The sequence below is a fragment of the Chrysochloris asiatica genome, unplaced genomic scaffold (assembly GCF_000296735.1).
Source record: "Chrysochloris asiatica unplaced genomic scaffold, ChrAsi1.0 scaffold00041, whole genome shotgun sequence".
Taxonomy (NCBI): domain Eukaryota; kingdom Metazoa; phylum Chordata; class Mammalia; order Afrosoricida; family Chrysochloridae; genus Chrysochloris; species Chrysochloris asiatica.
In genome coordinates, this window is record NW_006408559.1 from 7,870,725 (window position 1) to 7,890,663 (window position 19,939).

Genomic DNA, 19,939 nt, shown 5'->3' on the forward strand with positions numbered 1-19,939 from the left:
AAAAAAAAAGAGCTAAAATGATATATATAGAGAAATACTGTTAACTGATGGTACATGGAGGGGATTATAATCATTGTAATGGAACAAGGTATATAATTTGTTGAATGTAAAACTGATGATCTGCCCTGTAAACTTTCACTCAATTCACAATAAAAACACTTAAAATAATAATAATATGAGAAGTAATAAAGGAAAAACATATTAGATGCACACATACAAAACAAAAAACATATATACATTTAAATGTCTAAAGGGCACATTCTGCAAGCCAGCCACTTCCCATTGGCACACAGCCTTCCTCAGTCCATGAGCCTTGAGTCCACAGCTGCTCTATCTTTCCACACCACCACCTCTGCTGTTACCACTTTTCTAGGCAGGAATTCCACGGTCCTCTCATGCCCTTCCTTCTTGATGGTCCTGGTATCGTCTGTTCTAAAATGATAGATTAACTACTTCCCCTTTTTAGATATACATATTCTATAATTAGCTTTGACAACAAGTCCCACTAACTATTCCCACTAACAACTAATCCCACTAACAATTGCTCATAATTGAAATCATAAAATCCTATCAGTATCATTTCCTGCCCATCTGGAAAAGAGAAAACTAGTCAGTAGGGATTGTACTGTATTCCACTCATTCTGAAACTAAGCATACCTACAAAATCTTGTAGGCCAGCCACTTCATGCCTTTATAGTCCCCTGCCCATTATTGATAGCCAGGTTTGAACCACAAGGTCAGTGGTTCAAACACACCAGCTGCTCCTTGGAAACCCCATACAGGGTCGCTATTATTAGAAATGAACCCCAATGTCGCACAAAAAGACACTTGGTAAGACTAAATTACCTCAGCAAGGCAAAATTTACATTTTCAGAAGTGTGTGTGTACATAGCTGTACAGGAACAGGTTAGCGAGCACACTGGGCAGGTGGTCTGCTCAGGTTTTATCCCTGATGTGAATCTTAAGGCTGTGTCCATCCCATTTGTTAGGGCTTCAGCTGCACAGTTTTGTCCTTACCCTATTGGCTATTTCAAATTTCTAAGGCATGCATTCTTGTCCTTACTTTGTTGACTAGTCCAAATTGCTAAAGCAAGGCACACCTTCCTGTCCTTATGTAATTGGCTATTCCAAATTGCTAGGGGAGTTTTAAAAAGTCCCTACTCCAGAAAGTAGCAAAAATGAAACAGAAACGTCATCTGAATACAATAAACAGAATTACAATAAATATGAAGAAAAGACACTCATTCCCACATTATGAGTCAGAACCAACTCTATGGCACTTAACAATAACAACAGTGTCTAAATTTCCTGCCCTTATCAACCCAGTACACCAAGGAGACAAGCATGTTCCTTGATCTGCAGAATTTGCCATTGCAGTTGGAAATTTCAGCAGTTGCATCCGTAAGCAAAACTCCATCAGGGATAGCAATTTATACCTGCTGACAGTGTCCGTCATCAATATCTTCCCTTGGCTGGGTTCTGGTCACAGCTCAATCCTGGCTATTTACTAGGTCAAATGAGTACCAGATACAAGTTTGGGAGTTCACACACACCTCCATGTACTTCAAACCAGCTGATCCCTTCACTCTCAGGCCTGCCTCCAAGGACTCAGTCAGTGCTCACGGGATCAGCAGTTCACACAACTCTCTAAACTTCCGACTGGTCAGTACTTCCTCTTCTTTCATCTCAAGGTCAATGGTTGCCAATGGAACATGTCCAAACTCAATCCTTGTCTTTATTGCTGCATTCCCCCCAATTCTATTCAAAAGTAAACCCAGGTGGTTGACATTGAGCATGTGACTTGATGGTTCCCTTTAACTTTCAGTTCTAGAAAAGGATTTTCTCTGATGGGCACAGACTTTTCTGGCCTTGATGTCTCCAAGGTGAACAGCTTGCTTGACACAAGCTGGTTTTTCTTTAGAAATAGTCTGAATCCCCCCACCCCTTCCTTCTTTCTTTCAATCATGAATCCCCTGTTCTCCCAACAGGTCTGGGTTGGTTTGCATAGCTTTTCAAATACCAGTGTCCTCACTCTGAAAGTTCCCAGTGGGACTCAGGATTCCACTTAAGGCCCCCTAACTCTACAAAGGCTTAAAGCAAAAATCCTATTTCTTTCTGGGAAAACTCTAACTCCCCCTTTAGCAATTCCAATTGCATTTAGGCTGAAGGTGGGTTATAAGATCTCTGTAATCCTAATTCCAAATATTCATTTATACAACACATGTATGTCTTTTTTTACAATAGCAGGCAGGGAAAATCAGTATTCAAAAAGCAATCAAACACATAGCCTTTTAAAAATTCTCAAGTTCAATCTTTTCTTCTCTTGAACTAACCTCATCCATATGCATATGGCCTTGGGCCTTTAGCAGGGTGGATTCCTGTAGGCCTTGGCTCCCTATTAGGAATCTAGTTCAATTAGCATGACATCCGCTTTAGACAATTCCAGAAGCTACAGCTCCCCGCTCTGCTGAAGCATGTTATCCTCTATGTCCTTTCAGCCCCTATGGGTAGCAAAATCCAAACTAACCATCTAAAATTCAAAAGTTTCAATTCCAATGTCCCTTTGTTCTCTCTCCTTTGAAGTCTCATGCTTCCATGAGGCTGGAGCCATTGCAGTAAATCCCTCTCCTGATGTCAACTGTAAAACCCATGTGTGGGCCATGCCCGACCTCCTCTGACTTCACAAGAGAGAAAGAGAATCAAAATCAAATTCAGCCCATGGCCGATTTCTATGAAATTGAGATCAGACATGACTCTGCATAGGGCATGCAGGGACTTTAAAATTAGTCAGACATGGATATCAATGAAGAAAAATCAACATTGTGATTTTTTTTTTCTTTTCCTCTACAACCTCATTCCTGGAGCCCACTCTTAAGCAGGATTTCTAGAGAAACTAGAGTAATGAATCATATGTATTATATATATATTGTCTGTTACCCACCATATATATATATGTCTATTATCAAGAAAATGATGTGTAATTGTTGAGTCTCAGGTCTCCAGTGGAAGAGAGAAAGAGAGAGAGAGCCTTTTCTGCGTGTCCATTTTATTGAGAGCAGGCCACACTGCCAAAGACACATCCCTTCAATTGATTGGCTATTCATAGCTACTCATCATAGAGTTAACTATGCCTGTATGAGGTTTCATCACCGTGGAATAAGCACATGTCAATTTCCAAACCACAGGAAATCCTGACCTAGTCTAATTGACACAGAACACTAACTGTCATAGTCCAGAGCCTGAAAAGGTCACATGCAGGTGTGGTTGGTGAGCCGAAGTCAGAGATTCAGGAACCTCAGGAACAGAACTTGGGTGTCTAAGGCAGATTCCAGTTTAAGCTTTTCTGTTTTACATTTACAGCCCGGACAAGAAACTGTCCCCAAAGACAATACAGGCAAAATCCTGGGCAGTAAAAGAACATTCTTGGATGTCTGGCAGGTAGGTTCCAGCTTTTTCTAAATGAAAAGTCTCCTTCATCGATCTGTGCTCTCCACGCTGGTGTGAAACAGCCCAGGTGCCTGATGCTACTTAATTGCCTTGCCGTCATTTAGTAGTTCTTACACTTCCTACCAATTACCCACTTGTGGCGACATTTCTTCTTCTTCTGACGTATTTATTCTCGTATTGCCAAAGGCTAAGACTGAATCCTCATGTGCAAAAGGAAATATAATTTCTACCCAAGTCTGGGGCATATACAAATAGTATTCTCCTACCAGCACTGAATGTTTTGAGCAGGATTTGACCTGTGTTGCCAACACTTGTGTTCCTGTGATGCTGGACGCTTGGCACCAGTATTTTAAAAACTGGCAGGATCACCTATAGTGGGCAGGTTTCCATGGAACTTCCAGACCAAGATAGACTAGGAAAAAGGAGAGGCAGACCACTTCGGAATGGTTATTGTTGTTGTTGTTGTGAAGTGCTGTCAAGTCGGTTCCGACCCATAGTGATCCTGTACAGGGTTTCCAAGGAGCAGCTGGAGAGCTTAAACTGTCGACCTTACAATTCAAACAATTTTGCAGTCCAGCACGTTAACCCATGGCACTATGCCAGGACTCTGAATGGTTAGCAACCAAAAACCTTATGAATACCAGTAAAACATTGTCAGATATAATGCTAGACAACGGGTCCTACAGGATGGAAGGCATTAAAAATATGACTGGAAAAGAGCTTCCTTTGTAAAGGAAGGTGACAGTATTGACAAAAATGGAGCAAAGCTTTCAGGACCTTCATTTGCTGATGGGGCACAACTCAAAATGAGAAACAATAGCTGCAAACATCCACTAGTAATTGAAATGTGGAATGTATAAAGTATGAATCCGGGAAAATTGCATTTTGCATGGCCAGTTCATGGCAAATACCTTTTGAAAACCTAAAAAGCAACTATACCCAAGAAGCTAAAGAAATGTAATACACAGGAATCAGATAGACTACATCTATAGGAAGAGAAAAAAAAAAAAAAAAAAACCGGCCAGGGGTTGATTGTGGAACAGACCATCAATTGCTAATATGCATATTCAGGCTGAAGCAGAAGAAAATTCAAATAAGTCAATGAGAGTCACAATATGACCTTGAATAGATACCACCTGAATTTAGATACCATATGAAGAACAGATTTGATGTGTTAAATACTAATAACTGAAGACTAGAGGAGTTTCCACATGACCTCAAGACCATCACACATGAAGAAAACTGGCTAGTATCATTTCTATCACCAAGGTAATACTTTCCAACTACAGATCCTTCTCAATGATTTCAAACGTTCACATTTCAAACCCTAGTAATTATCAACATATCTTGATGTCAATTCCAGACTGAAGAATCTGGTAGAATTCTTCAATTTAATCATCATAACCTTTAGTGGTTGGTGCATACATTTGAATAATAATGATTTTAACTGGTCTTCTTTATAGACCAATGATATTTTTCTATCTCAGACAGCATTGTACTTTAAAATGGATCTTTTTGAGGATGAATTTGATGCTATTTTTCTTGAATTAGTCAATCCTAGCATAGTAAGCCATATGAATATCTTATTAAAATCACCAATACTTATCCACTTCATCTAAATAATATCTAGGAGGTTAATCTTTATGCATTCAATTTCATTTTGGATGACGTCCAATTTTCCTAGATTCATACTTTGTAGTTCCACTGCCTCTTGCACAGTGGGAGTGTGTGAGTGGTGGGCAAACTTGTGTTCACTCTTACGTTTGTTGCCCCATGTTTGGGGAAAGGGAGGGGGCAGTGGTGGGCAGGGAAGGGGTGGGTGTGGCACAGCCAAAGATTTCAGTAGGTTAAACTTGTACATTAAACTCGGTAAGAGGGCTCTATCATTGTTATCATGACTTCTTAAATACCATGGAAACTATTCTTTTTGAGATGAGGAAAACAACACAACTCTAATGTTTTCTCCAAAAGGTTTTTTACCCTAGCTTTTCTGATGGTATTTAAGTTGACAATTATGTCATAGATGTCTGTCAAAAATATTCTGACTTCCATGAATGAGTTTGACAATGACTGCTAATGAAGACATTCTGAAAGCATGAAGATGGGATGCTCTGAGATGAAACAGATAGAATTGAAATGCAAGCAACGTGTGTTCATGTGGACCTGTGACCAAATCAATGGAAATCTCACTGAGGGCTCATAAGCAGAAGGTGCAAAAAAATGCTTAAAGGGGTCTGGATATATCATTCACCCAAATTAATCTAGTCAGCCGCACACAAAACCTTTGCCATGGCCCATCTCCAGACTTTCAGGGTCCTTACAAGTCTATCAATTCTCATCTTCAAGTGTGTTGTGTATGGAGACCTTTGTTACCCAACATATCAATTCTTAGCTTTGACTGTGTGTTGAAATCCTCTGAGGAGCTTTAAAATCTCAGTGTTTGGGCCATCTCTTGGACCAATTCAGGAAGAAACTCTTGGGTTGGAACCTGAATATCCACATATTTTAAAGTTTCTTGGTGATTCCAGAGTGTAGCCATGTTTGAGAACCATAGATAATGTGTCTCCTGGACCCCTCATATTGTCCCTGCCTCAGAGCCTTTAATCCTGATCCCTTCCAAACCTGTTCAGATCTCTTCCATCTTCTTTCTAACTGATTTTCAAGTCCCTGTTCAAACTCCACCCACGGCACCTCCCAGACAACTGTGACCCATGTTAATCCCCTTCTTTCTGACTTCTTTGAGTCTCCCCACTCTGTGTCTTTGACAGGACATGGAGGAACTAGTGGACCAGGGCCTGGTGAAAGCCATTGGCATCTCCAACTTCAACCACTTCCAAATTGAGAGGCTCTTGAACAAACCTGGGTTGAAATACAAACCAGTGACTAACCAGGTATGTTCTGTTTCATAAACATTTGAAGACAAGTTCAGTGTTATGTACGAAGCCTCCTCTCAGGGGATGGTGATGAGATGCTTTAAGGAGGTATGAGATGGGTCACAGGGTCCAGCATCTAAGTGTACCAGAAGGCAGAGTTTGGTCTGTGGTTAGCTGTCTTTTTTGTGTGTGAGTAGAACTCCCCATGAGCTGATCCAACACAGGTCAACTTCCTAGTAATGGAGTTGTTTGCTTTTGCAGATTGAGTGTCACCCATACCTCACGCAGGAGAAGTTGATCCAGTACTGCTGGTCCAAGGGCATCTCAGTCACTGCCTACGGTCCCCTGGGCTCCCCAGACAGACCTTGGTGAGGCTCCTTAGGGCTCTTTCTCTTTATGCTGTTTTAAAAATGACTGATAATTGTTAATGTTGATATGAGTCTATAGGCCAATTATCAGTTGATATGAGTCTATAGAATAGTATGTTAAGACAATGAATTTGGCACCACTAATTGAGATTATAGAGTCCTGGTGTGGTGCTGTGGGTTAATACACTGGACTGTAAAGTCGGTTTGAACCACAAGGTCAGCAGTTCAAGCTCACCAGCTGCTCCTCAGAAACCCTATTCAGGATCTCTATGGATTGGAAGCGACTCAACGGTACTTAACAACAACAGTCAAGATTATTGTAGATAAAACTTGAGTGTTTCTCAATAGCAACATGCCTGACCCTTTACAGATATTCAGGTTCCTTCACTCAGAGCTGAATCAACCTTGTCCAAGGTGAGGTTCAGAGCACTAGGAGGGATCAAGGGTCAAATGAACTTTCTACCCTTTGCCTAATAGGAGGAGACTGTGAGTTGTACTGGGGGCATCATGGGAGGGATGCTCATCTACACATGGTTGTTGTTTTTGGGTGCCATCCAATCAGTTCCAACTCATAGCTGCCCTACGCTCAACAGAACAAAACACCACCCAATCCTTTGCTAGCCTTTCAGTTGTTGTTACACCTGAGCAAAGTGTTGCTGTCACGGTATCAGTCCATCTTGATGTTTTTTTCCCTTGTTCACTGACCCTACACTTTGCCAAGCATAATGTCCTTTTCCAGGGATTGGTTCCTCCTGATAATATGTCCAAAGTATGACAGATGAAGTCGAAGTCTCGCCATCCTTGCATCTAAAAAGAATTCTGACTGTACTTCTTCCAACACAGATTCGTTTGTTTGTCCATGGTACTTTCAATAGCCTTCTCCAACACCATAACTCAAATGCTTCAGTTCTTCTATAGCCTTCATTATTCACGGTCCAACTTTCACATGCATATGAGGCAATTGAAAATACCATAGCTTGGATCAGAAGTACCTTATTCCTCAAACTGATATATTTGCTCTTCAACACTTTAAAGAGGTTTTGTGCATCAGATTTGCCTAATGCAATACGTCATCTGATTTCGTGACTGCTGCTTCAAAAGTGTTGATTGTGGATCCAAGTAAATGAAATCTTTGACAGCTTTAGTCTTTTCTCCATTTATCATGATGCTCTTTATTGGCCCATGATGCTCTTTATTGGTCCATGATGCTATTTATTTTTGTTTTCTTTACCTTGAGGTGCAATCCATGCTGAACACTGTGGTCTTTGTTCTTCATCAGTAAATATTTAAGCCCTTTCACTTTCAGCAAGCAATATTATATCATCTGCATATTGCAGGTTGTGAAGGATTCCTCCTCAAATCTTGATGCCATGCTCTTCTTTTTATAATCCAGAAACACAGATTATTTGCTCAGCATACAAATTGAATAAATATGGTTAAAGAATAGAGACCTCATGCAAATCTTTCCTGATTTTAAATGATTCAGTATGCCCTTGTTCTGTGCAAACAACTGCCTTTTGTTCTATGTACAGGTTCTTATTAGCACAATCAAATGTTCCAGAATATCCATTCTTGGCAATGTTATTCATAGCTTGTCAAGACCCACACAGTCAAAAGCCTTTGCATAGTCAATAAAGCACAAGTAAACATCTTCCTGGTATTCTTTACTTTCAGCCAAGATCCATCTGACATGAGCTGTGATATCTCTTTCCACATCTTCTTCTGAATCCAGCTTAAACCTCTCGTAGTTCCCTGTCAATATACTATTGCAACCATTTAAAAATTATCTTCAGCAAAATTTCACTTGAATGTGATATTAAAGATATTGCTTTCTGACTTTTTGCATTCTGTTGCATCACCTTTCTTAGTAATGGACACAAATACGGATCGCTTCCAACTGGTCGGTCAGGTAGATGTGTTTCAAATTTCTTGGCATAGATGAGTGAGCGCCTCCAGTGCTGCATCAGTTTACTGAAAGATTTCTGCCAATTTTTGGAGCCTTGTTTTTTGCCTCTACCTTCAATGCAGTTTGGACGTCTTCCTTCAGTTCTTGATCATATGCTGCTTCTTGAAATGAATCAACATTGCCCATTTCTTTTTGATACAGCGACTCTGTGTATACCTTCTAGCTCCTTTTGATGCTTTCTCTATCACTCTATAAGGAGCTTTGGTAGCGTAGTGGTTACGAATTGGGTTACTAACCTCACAGTCAGCAGTTCGAAATGACCAGCTGTTTGCGGGAGAAAGATGAGGCTTTCTGCTCCCTAAAGATTTATAGCCTCGGAAGCTCTGTACAGGGTCACTATGAGTCGGAACCGACTCCACAGCACATAACAACAACAACAACATATCATTCTATATTTTGTCCATAGAAAACTTCAATATTGCATATTGAGGCTTAAATTTTTTCTTCAGTTCTTTCAGCTTGAGAAATGCTGAGCATGTTCTTTCCTTTTGGTTTTCTAATTTTAGGTTTATGCACATTTCATTATAATACTTGACTTTGTCTTCTTGAGCTACCCTTTGAGATTTTCTTTGCAGCTCTTTTACTTCCTTACTTCTTCCATTAGCTTTAGCATCTCTACACTGTATACCAAGTTTCAGAGTGCCTTCTGACATCTGTTTTGGTCTTTTCTTTCTTTCTTGTCTTTTTACTGATCTTTTGCTTTCTTTTGTTCTTGATGTCAGAACAGTTTAGTCTGGTCTACAGTCTTTATTGTCTAATGCATCAAATCTGTTCTTGAGTTGCTATTTAAATTAAGGTGGGATATGTTCAAGGTCATGTTTTGTCTCTGTGGACTTGTTTTGATTTGCTTCAGCTTCAGCCTGAGCTTGTTTATGAACAATCCATAGTCTTCTCCTGGCCTAGTTTTAGCTGATTATATTGAGTTTTTCTACTGTCTCTTCTCACGAATGTAGTCAATTTGATTTCTGCATATTCCATCATGTGAAGTCCATGTGTATAGTCATTTTCTATGTTGTTTAAAAGGTATTTGCAATGACTAAGTCATTGGTCTTCTGAAATTCTATCATTCAATCTCCAGTGGCATCTCTATCACCAAAGCCATATTTTCTAATGACCGGTCTAGCCTCTTTGTTTCCAACCTTCACATGCCAACCACCAGTGATTATCAATACATCTTGATTGCATGTTTGATCAACTTCAGAATGATGAAGTTTATAGAATTCTTCAATTTAATCATTGCTGACTTTAGTGGTTGGTGCATAAATTTGAATAATAATGGTATTAACTGGTCTCCCTTGTGGGAAGATATATGGATATTACCCTATCACACACAGCATTATACTTCAAGGTGATCTTGAAATATTCTTTTTGATGATGAAGTAGGCATAGCAGCTTCAACATTCACAGATCAGAGAATGTATCTTATCAACAGGTTAGCAAAGAAAATTCATATGATCATATCAGTAGATCTAAAAAATATGGGATGGTAGCTCTTATATGAATATTGTAGTCATAATGGGGTTGGGGTCTCCCACCCAGAGGTGTCCTTGATGGGCACCTTTAATTTGTCGTTTTGTGCATGGCAAACCATGTAATTGTCAGGTTCCAAATGGCAGTACCAGTCCATTTCAGCCCACTAATAGCTAAGGTATCAATCTTCATGCATTCATTTCATTTTTGACAACTTGCAATGTTCCCAGATTCATGCCTCGTACACTCCATGTTCTGATTATTAATGGATGTTTGTTGCCTTTTCTCCTCATTTTGAGTTGTGCCCATAAACAGATGAAGGTCCCGAAAGCTTTACTCCATCTAAATCATCGCAGTCAACTGTACTTTGAGAAGGTTTTATTTTTGAGTGCCTTCCAATCTGAAAGGCTTATCTACCAGCACTATATCTGACAATATTCTGGTGCTTTTCATAATGTTTTCAACATCTGACAATGTTCCACTGCTATTCACTAGGTTTTCACTGGCTAAACATTCAGAAGTAGCCAGGCTCTTTTTTCTTCCTAGTCTGTCTTCCTCTGGAAGCTCTGCTGAAATCTGTCTACCATGGGTAACCCCGCTGGTATTCAAAATGCAGGTAGCATAGTTTCCAGCAGTACAGCAACACACAAGCCACCATAGTACAACAAACTGACAGACAAATCATGGCTCCATACGGTCACCATGGTCATTATTGGCAGAGCCTGGAAAAAGTTCTCTTGAGGCCATCATCATGGAAGGATGTTCTGCTACACATGACAACTATGGTGATTGTTAGAGGAGACTAGGAGGAGCAGCATCTATACATGGTAACTATGGTAATTATTCATTTATGCCTACCATCTTTCTTTCTCTAGGGCTAAGCCAGAAGACCCTTCACTACTGGAGGATCCCAATATTAAGCAGATTGCTGCAAAGTACAACAAAACCTCAGCCCAGGTACATTTTTATTGCACTTCTTCCCTAGAAATCCAAAGCCTTGTATTTCTTTCCTTGTATTATTTTCAATGTACACCTTGGATAGGAAGACTAGAGCAGTTGAAGCAGTTAAAGCTTGGTCAGACCCTTCCAGAATGTCCTATTGGATCTCCAGGTGACAAATTGTTATCACCGAGAGAAGGATGGCCTTTATCCAGAAGCTTCCTATGAGACCAATCCTCCAGCAGAGAGTGACCTTGACAGCAGAGATCTGAGTTGAGATCTAACACTACCATTTGCCACCTTGTGACCCAACACTGGCCCAGCCATTGTCCTAGTTCCTAATGAGAAAATCAGAAAACCTGCCTCTTCAGGCTGTTGTGAGGATGCTGGGAGACTGTCCAGTGGAGGCTACCAGTGTCTGACAGAGCAGTGTTTTGTATGTCGCACCATTCTAATGAAGGCAGGGAGCTGCAGGGCATTTTCTTTGTCCTTTACTGGAGGGAGTGGCCTAGTATTGAATGGAACATGATGTCCTTCATGCATAGGTTTTGATCCGGTTCCATATTCAGAGGAATGTGGTTGTGATTCCTAAGTCTGTGACTCCCAAGCGCATTGCTGAGAACATTCAGGTAAGAGCCATGATTTTCCTCAGCTGAGGAGGAGGAAGACAGATGCTGAGGAGGAGGAAGACATGCCTCATCTCCCTGAGGAGACACTTGGTCACCCTGAGCATCAGCACATGTGAACATGCCCAACAGACTGTTCCAGCTTCATACCCATCCCTTCCAGTACAGTGACCCTGGACCATACTGGAGGATCTGCTTCCCATGGGCACCCATGTGTCCATCAGGACACCTCTGGGTGGGAAACCCCAACCCCATTATGACTACAGTGTTCATATAAGAGCTACCATCCCATACTTTTTAGATCTACTGATATGATCATATGAATTTTCTTTGCTAACCTGTTGATAAGATACAGTCTCTGATCTGTGAATGTGGAACCTGCTATGCCTACTTGAGTTAAGTCTAATTTGGTTCTAATGTATAACTCTTGTTGTAAATTGTTGGATTTGATTTGTGAATATTTAAATGACCTAGTTTAAAGCAAAGTTCACGCCCAGTAGACATAATGGGGACCTCCTGGGGTGAGATAATGTTTTGAATGTGACCTCTTTCCTTCCTGAAAAGAGACACCACAGATTGACTTGAAATCCCTGTTTTCCAGGTCTTTGACTTCCAGTTGAGTGATGAAGACATGGTGACCATACGCAGTTTCAATAGAAACTGGAGGAGCTTACTGTTCGAGGAGTAAGTACACTGGGTCACTCCAAATAGGTAGATCATTGGGATTTTACCTAAACTGGTAGAGGGTTAGCTGGAAGGCTCAGAAGACAGCCGGAACTACTTTTGTCTTAAAATACTATTTGCTGGCAGTTTTGAAAATAAAGATTGGTGTATCAGAGTGAGAATCATTTTGAGGAAAGACATATTCCTAATTGTTGTTCATTGCCTGAACTTCTGGAATTCATTAAGGTGATACTTGGAAGGCTCTTAGCTCCAGGCTTATTAGCCATTAGACCAGCTGCCACAGCATTGATTTGGACTCATGGTGACCCCAGATGTGTCAGAGTAGAGCTATGATGCATAGGGTTTTCAATGGGTGTAACCTTTCAGAAGTAGATCACCAGGTAATTCTTCTAAGTTGCCCCTGAGTGGATTTGAATTGCCAACCTAGAATTTATGGCTGTGTCATTGTCTCTGTTTGCCTGCCCTCCTTCCCAGAATAGCCTCAGATCAGTTTGAAGGAAGGTGGAGATGTTGGTCCCTGTCTAGTATTATCCCAGTATCTTGGAAGGAAGCTGGGAAAGCATGAAGCCCATTGTGTGTCCAAGAGTACACCCTTGATGGCTGTGTCATTGTTACTGGAACCTGGTCTACTTTAGTCCTTCTTTCTCATTCTTTCTGCAGAATGGCCCAATTGGAGGATTATCCTTTTGCTACAGAATATTGATGGTGGATCATCCAAAGGATTCTCTCCCTTCACTTTCCTTAATTACTTCTCCCTGCACGTGAACCCTACATCTGGAATCATGCGGAACTCTGCCTTCTGCCTGTCAGGGACTGGACTCATGGCCTCAAGCTTAGTGTGTCCAACCAATAACAATCAGCAGAAGTAGAACTCAGATAGGAATTGGTAATCCCGCCCCCCTCTATTTGATTAAATGATTGTTAAACACGGCAAGATCCACTAACAATGAGAATACAGAGATAAAAAGAATAAAGAAGAATAATGGTTACAAATCGGGCTGCTACTCTCAAGGTCGGCAGTTCAAAACTACCAGCGGTTCCATGGGAGAAAGATGAGGCTTTCTTCTCCCATAAAGATTTATAGCCTCAGAAGCTGTATGCAGGGTCGCTATGGCAGGGGACTCAAGATGGTCAGTCAAGAGTGACTTTATTATCTACAACACAGCTTTAAGTACACTTTTCAGCAGGAAGCATAGCTAAGCAGCATATGCATCAACAGTTTATGCTTAACACAGTAACCTTTAGATCACATTATCCAATTTAATTATGTTTGGCTATAAATCAAATACATAACGATTCTTGTCTCTGGTTACAGTCCCTGCTCCCAATCTATGCGGTTAGTGTGTTCTCTCCAAGAATCTTTGGCCAGCAAGGCTTCCCTTGCTGTTCTCCTTAAGGTGTCCCTTGATGTGAGAACAGCCTCAGAGTGGTCTTCACACACATCCCACAGCTCCTACATTTCCTCCTTTTTGTTTTTGTAAAACAAGCGAAAGAAATGCTCTTTGTGATTTTTTCATATTACTTAATTTTCAGTGGAGACATCTCAAGATACCAGCAGGGTCACCCATGGTGGACAGGTTTCAGATGAGCTTCCAGACAAAGACAGACTAGGAAGAAAGAGTGACAAACTACTTCCGAATATTTAGTCACTGAAAACCTTACGGATAGCAGAGAAACACTGTCAAATATAGTGCCGGAATATGAGCCCCTCAGGTTGGAAGGCACTCAAAATGTGACTGGGGAAGAGCTGCCTCCTCAAAGTAGAGTTGACCATGATAACATGAATGGAGTAAAGCCCGTGGGAGAAAAGCCTGTGGGAACATCATTTGCTGATGGGGCACAACTCAAAATAAAGAGAAACAACTGTAAACATCCATTGAATATCAGAACATGGAATGTACGAAGTATGAATCTGAGAAAATTGGAAGCTGTCAAAAATGAAATGGAATGCATAAACATCGATATCTTAGGCATTAGCGAGCTGAAATGGACTGGTATTGGCCATTTTGAATCTGACAATCACATGGTTTACTATGCTGGGTATGACAAATTGAAGAGGAATGGTGTTGCTTACATTCATTGTCAAAAAGAACATATCCAGATCAGTCATGAGGTGCAACACTGTTTGTGATAGGATAATGTGCCTACAGGGAAACCAAGTTAATACCACTATTATTCAAATTTATGCACCAACCACTAAAGCCAGTGAGGGTGAAATAGAAGAATTCTACCAACTTCTTCTATCTGAAATTGATCGAACATTCAATCAAGATGTATTGGAATGCAAAGGTTGGAAGCACACAGAGGACTAGAGTGGGAGAGTGAAGCATCCAGCTGATAAGAAGAGAGGGCACATGCATAAGTACACCCACACTTGCAGATAATACCCACTTGACCTGGTCACAATGGCTGGATGATCAGAGCTCAACTAGAAGAAAAAAGAATAGTCTGATACAATTTGATGAACTTGACCTACACCTATGGATGTAGTAGCTCAAAAGAGGAAACAAATCCTTACAGCAAGGATCATCCCCACCCCCTCCACACATGGAGTAGACAGGGATGGGCAACTTGGACATTGGCTACCCAGAATGGGGGTGGGGGGGTGTGCTACAGAGGCAAGAAGTGACTGACTTACAAGCTTTCAAGAGGGAACCTAGATCCAGAGGGGCATGGAACAATGTAGAATCTCCACTGAGTAGTATCCAGTCTGTCTAGATGGGGCTGATAAAAGGACATGCAGATAGGTCTCTTGCGATACAATAGCAAATAATTGTTATCAGAACTGATTGTAAGGGCTGGAAATGTAAAGGTAGACATTTTGTGGCAAAGGGAGAGAAGTGATTAACTTTGCAGTCTAGGAATGGAGGTCCCTGGGACCATCAAGGGAGAAGAGTGGAGAATGGGACCCTACCCAGAGAAGCAGTGATGCCAGGGATGGAGGCAGAGATGATGACGTGGGAAGAAGGAGCGGCTCGGGATTTTGGACCCGGAGAGGATAAGGGGCTGTGTGCAGATGACTGGGGGGCAGGCTTGCAGGGTATACACTTTGGTTGGTGGTTGATGCATGGAGGGGATTGTAACCATGACAAGGAAACAATATATGATAGAATCAATGTGAACCTCATGTCCTCCCATATAAACTATCACATAATTCACAATAAAGCATTAAAAAAAAATTGACCTGGGGGGCGGGGAAGAAGGTAATTAACACATGAATTTCACCTTGGCTTTCCTTGTGGTTGCTGAAGTAAAGCGGCTTTCCTTTCATAGGAACCCTGGTGGCACAGCAGCTAAGCTCTGGCTGCTAAGCATATGGTAGGTGTTTGAATCCAGTCTGCTTCCATAAAGATTACAAACTTGGAAACCTTGTGGGGCAATTGTACTATGTCCTACTGGGTTGCTAGAAGTCATAGGCAACCTGGTGACAATGGGTTCCTTTTTTAGCAATAGGTGGCACTTTCAGATAAGTACTGAGCTGCTAACCTTCAGGTTGGTGGTTCAAACCCACCAGAAGCTCCTTGGAAACCCTATGTAGGGTCTCTATGAGTCAGAACTGACTCGATGGCACTCAACATCAACAACATAACATTGTTTACCATTTAAAAAGCAATGACTATTTACAGATTATTCTAACTTGCTTCTTCAAGAATTCAATGCTCAATTAATACGCAGGGGCTACATTTTGGTTTCTGTAAAAGAAATCTCGATGGCATTGAATTTTTATTGTATCAATAATGTTATAAACGCCAGTCTCTAGAAATCTCCTGAGATACCACCTGCACAGCTCTGTTGGTTTCTGCTTGGGCTGTTTCTCTATACCTTGCACCCCCACATCCAAACACACCCAGCTCACTCGTTAAGCTTTTGGCCTTGGTCCCAACACCATGACTTGGCATGTGCGCCTTTCTCATCCCACTTTTTGGCTTTAGGACTTTTGCCTTCTCTCCGAAGGACACATTTGTGGCATTCCCTCTCCCTGCAAGGCTAGAGTTGAGGTGACTGAGCCTGTGGCAGCTCTTCCAGAACCAACACATCCATACGCTTCACATCTCTTTCCCTTAACAATCTCGATGAGGTGTCGGTTGTTGGAATAATGTAACACACACATCACACATGCCTAGTCTTCAGGATAAATCAAATACCAAGAATTTTCTAAAAAGTAAAAGCAAAAAAAGTGGTTACTTTATTGGTGATGTAGAAGCCACAATTGTTCATAAATTATTACCATTGCTAGATGCCCCCAAATAAAGTCTAATCCCTTCTGTCTGCCTCTCCCAATTGTTGTTGTTGTTAAGGGTTGTCAAGGCTGTTCTGACTCATAGTGATGCTGTACAGCATTTCTAAGGAGTGGCTGGTGAGATTGAACCTCACACCTTGTACTTAGCTGTCCCGTGCTGAACCTACATGCCACATCAGGAATCTCCCAGTAGGTAGCCCCATAAGAGGTGCTTCCAGGACTCTACACTCTCTACACCCAGCCTCCAGGGTGAGCAGCTCATTGGAGCCAGTCCTAAGGGCTCTGGTGTTCCACGACCCATTTTCATACGTTTTCTTGAGCTTTCAGATCACAGCAGAGTCACCCATCATGCACAGAATTCAGTGGAGCTTCCAGACTGCGCCAGACTAGGAAGATCTACCTCTCAGAAACATGGCCAATGAACCCCTTCTCCATGGCAGTGGAGCACCATCTGACATACTGCCTGATGTGTCCTTCAGGATGGAAGGAAGGCTCTCATGATGAGACTGACCAGGAGATGCTCCTCAAAGCATGGTCAGCTTGAATGATACCAATGGAGTAAAACTTTCAGAACTTCTTTTACTAACGGGGCACGACTCAAAATAAGAAGACCCAGCTCCAAATATTCATTAGAAATTGGAATGTAGAATATATAGATAGGAACATAGGAAAATTGGGAGTTGTTGAAAATTATATGGAATGCATAAAGATCAACACCTTTGGCAATGTTGTTGCTAAGTGCTGTTGACTCAGTTCCTTCTAAATCTTTACAAGCTCAGAAAAACTCATCTTCTCTCATGGAGAAATGAGTGGGCTCAAACTTCCTACCTTGTGATTAGCAGTCCAGTACTAACCCACAGAGCCACACACTGTCCCCTAGGCATTGTTGTTAAGTGCCATTGAGTCCATTCTGACCCATAGTGACCCTGTATAGGATTTCCTAGGAGTGGCTGGTGTTAGTGAGCTTATTTGGACTGGAATGGGCCAATTTCAATCAAACAATCATATAGTTTACTATGCCAGGAATGAAAGATTGAAGAGGAACAGAGTAGAATTCTGTTCACCTAAGAGAATATTTCAAGATCTATCCTGAAGTACAATGCTGTCAGTGACAGGATAATATCCATATGTCTAAAAGGATGAAAAGTTAATATGACTGTTATTCAAATTTACACACCAAACACTAATGTCAACGACGGTATGAAATTGAAGATTTTTACCAACTTCTGCAGTCAGATCACACATACAATCAAATGCATTGAAAATTACTAGGGATTGGAATGTGAAAGTTGGAGAAGTTGGAAGCAAAGCTGTAGGATAGGTGGCTGGAAAATATGACCTTACTAATAGAAATGACGCTAGAAATCTCATGATAGAATTTTGCAAACCCAATCACTTATTCATCGCAAATACCATTTTTGAGCAACATAAATGATGACTATACAAGTGGACTTCACCAGATAGAATACATAGGAATCAAACTGACTACATCTATGTAAAGAGACTATGGAGAAGACAATGTCAGAACAAGGCCAGGGGCTAACTGCAGAACAGACTATCAGTTGCTCATATACAAGTTCAAATTGAAGACGAAGAAAATAAAAACAAGTCCATGAAAACTCAAATATGACCTTAAGTATATTGCATTTGAGTCTAGAGACCATCTAAAAAATAGATTTAATTCACTGAACACTAATGACTGAAGACCAGATGAGTTGTGTGATAACATCAAAGATATCATACATGAAAATAAATAAATAAATAAAAAGACAGGAAAGAAAGAAAAGACCAAAATGGACATCTGAAGAAAACCTGAAACTTGTTCTTGAATACAGAGTAGGCAAGATGAATGAAAGAATTAATGAAGTAAAGAGCTGAACAGAAGATTTCAAAGGGTGTCTTGAGATTCTAAAGTAAAGTATTTTGAAATGTGCAAAGACCTGCAATTGGAAAACCAAAGGAAAGAACATGCCCAATATTTCTCAAGTTCAAAGAACTAAAGAAAATGTCAAGCCTCAAGTTTCAATAGTGAAGGATTCCATGGGCAAAGCATTGAGTGATGCAGGAAGCATCAACAGACGATGGAAAGAACACAGAAAGTCACTGTGCCAAAAAGAATTAGTTGATGTTCAACCATTTTAAATGGACTGCCAGAAGAGTAAAAACAATTATCTTGGAATAAGTATAGCCAGGATGCTTCTTAGAAATAAGAATGGGGAGCTATTATCTCATGTACTTTAGATATGTCCTTAGGAGGGATGAGTCTCTAAGAAGGATATCATGGTTGCTGACAAGATGAAAAGAGCGGAAAACCCTCAATGAGATAGATTGACACCGTGGCTACAATGATAGGCTCAAATACATCAATGATTGTGGAAAGAGCACAAACCAGGCAGTGTTTTGCTCTGCTGTACATTATACAAGATGCATTGTACTATGAATTGTTTGGGACCAACCTGATGGCACCTGTGGTAGTTACGATTCTGTGCCAACGTGGCTTGGCCATTATTCTCAGTGGTTTGATAATGATAACATAGTTTACATGTTATGAAATGCTATAGTCATCCCCTTGCTGAGATCTGACATAATGTAATCACTTCCATGATGAGATTTGCTATGAACAGCAAATTTGATGAAACAGAGTTTCCTCAGGGGGTGTGGCCTGCATCCAATATGTTTGAATGTTCTAGCAAATGTCCCTGACTTTTTAAAATCTGGGTCCTGCATCTGGCTTTTTATCATCTGACCTCCAGTTCTTCAGTCCTAAGCTAGAAGTGTTCCATTTTATAGGTCATTCTTGGATTCATCAGCCTCTGCAGCCACCTGACCTGCTGATCTTGGGTTGATCAGCCCCAGCAGCTATGTCAGTCAGAAGAATCCTCCAGCCAGATAGGAACTTGGGACCTGCCATCCTCTACAACCTTGTGACTACCATTCATCTGTCAATTTGTCATAATGTGGCTTGTGTGTTGCTGTGATACTAGAAGATATGCCATTAGTATTTTAAATGCCAGCAGGGGCATACATGATGAACAGGTTTTAGCAGATTTTTCAGACTAAGACAGACTAGGAAGAAGCATAGGCATACCACTCTGAATGGTTAGCCACTGAAACCTTATGAATAGCAGAACATTGTCTGATATAGAGCTGGAAGATGAATATCTCAGGTTGAAAGATACTCAAAATATGACTGGGGAGAAGTTGCCTCCTCAAAGTACAGTTGACCTTAATAGCATGAATGGAGCAAAGCTTTTGTTTTATATTGCTGATGAAGCAAAACTCAAAATGAGAAGAAACATCTGTAAACATTCATTAAAAGTCAGAAC

General features: G+C 40.9%; 1 protein-coding gene across 1 annotated transcript in view; it reads left to right on the top strand.

The window, feature by feature from the left end:
- The window catches only part of LOC102819234 (aldose reductase-related protein 2-like), a 61,163-nt gene that overhangs the window by 12,371 nt on the left and 28,853 nt on the right, over positions 1-19,939 (top strand). Inside the window, exon 4 of the mRNA XM_006861148.1 lies at positions 3,361-3,438. Coding sequence (XP_006861210.1) covers positions 3,361-3,438 — 78 coding nt within the window. The remainder of the gene's footprint in view (positions 1-3,360; positions 3,439-19,939) is intronic.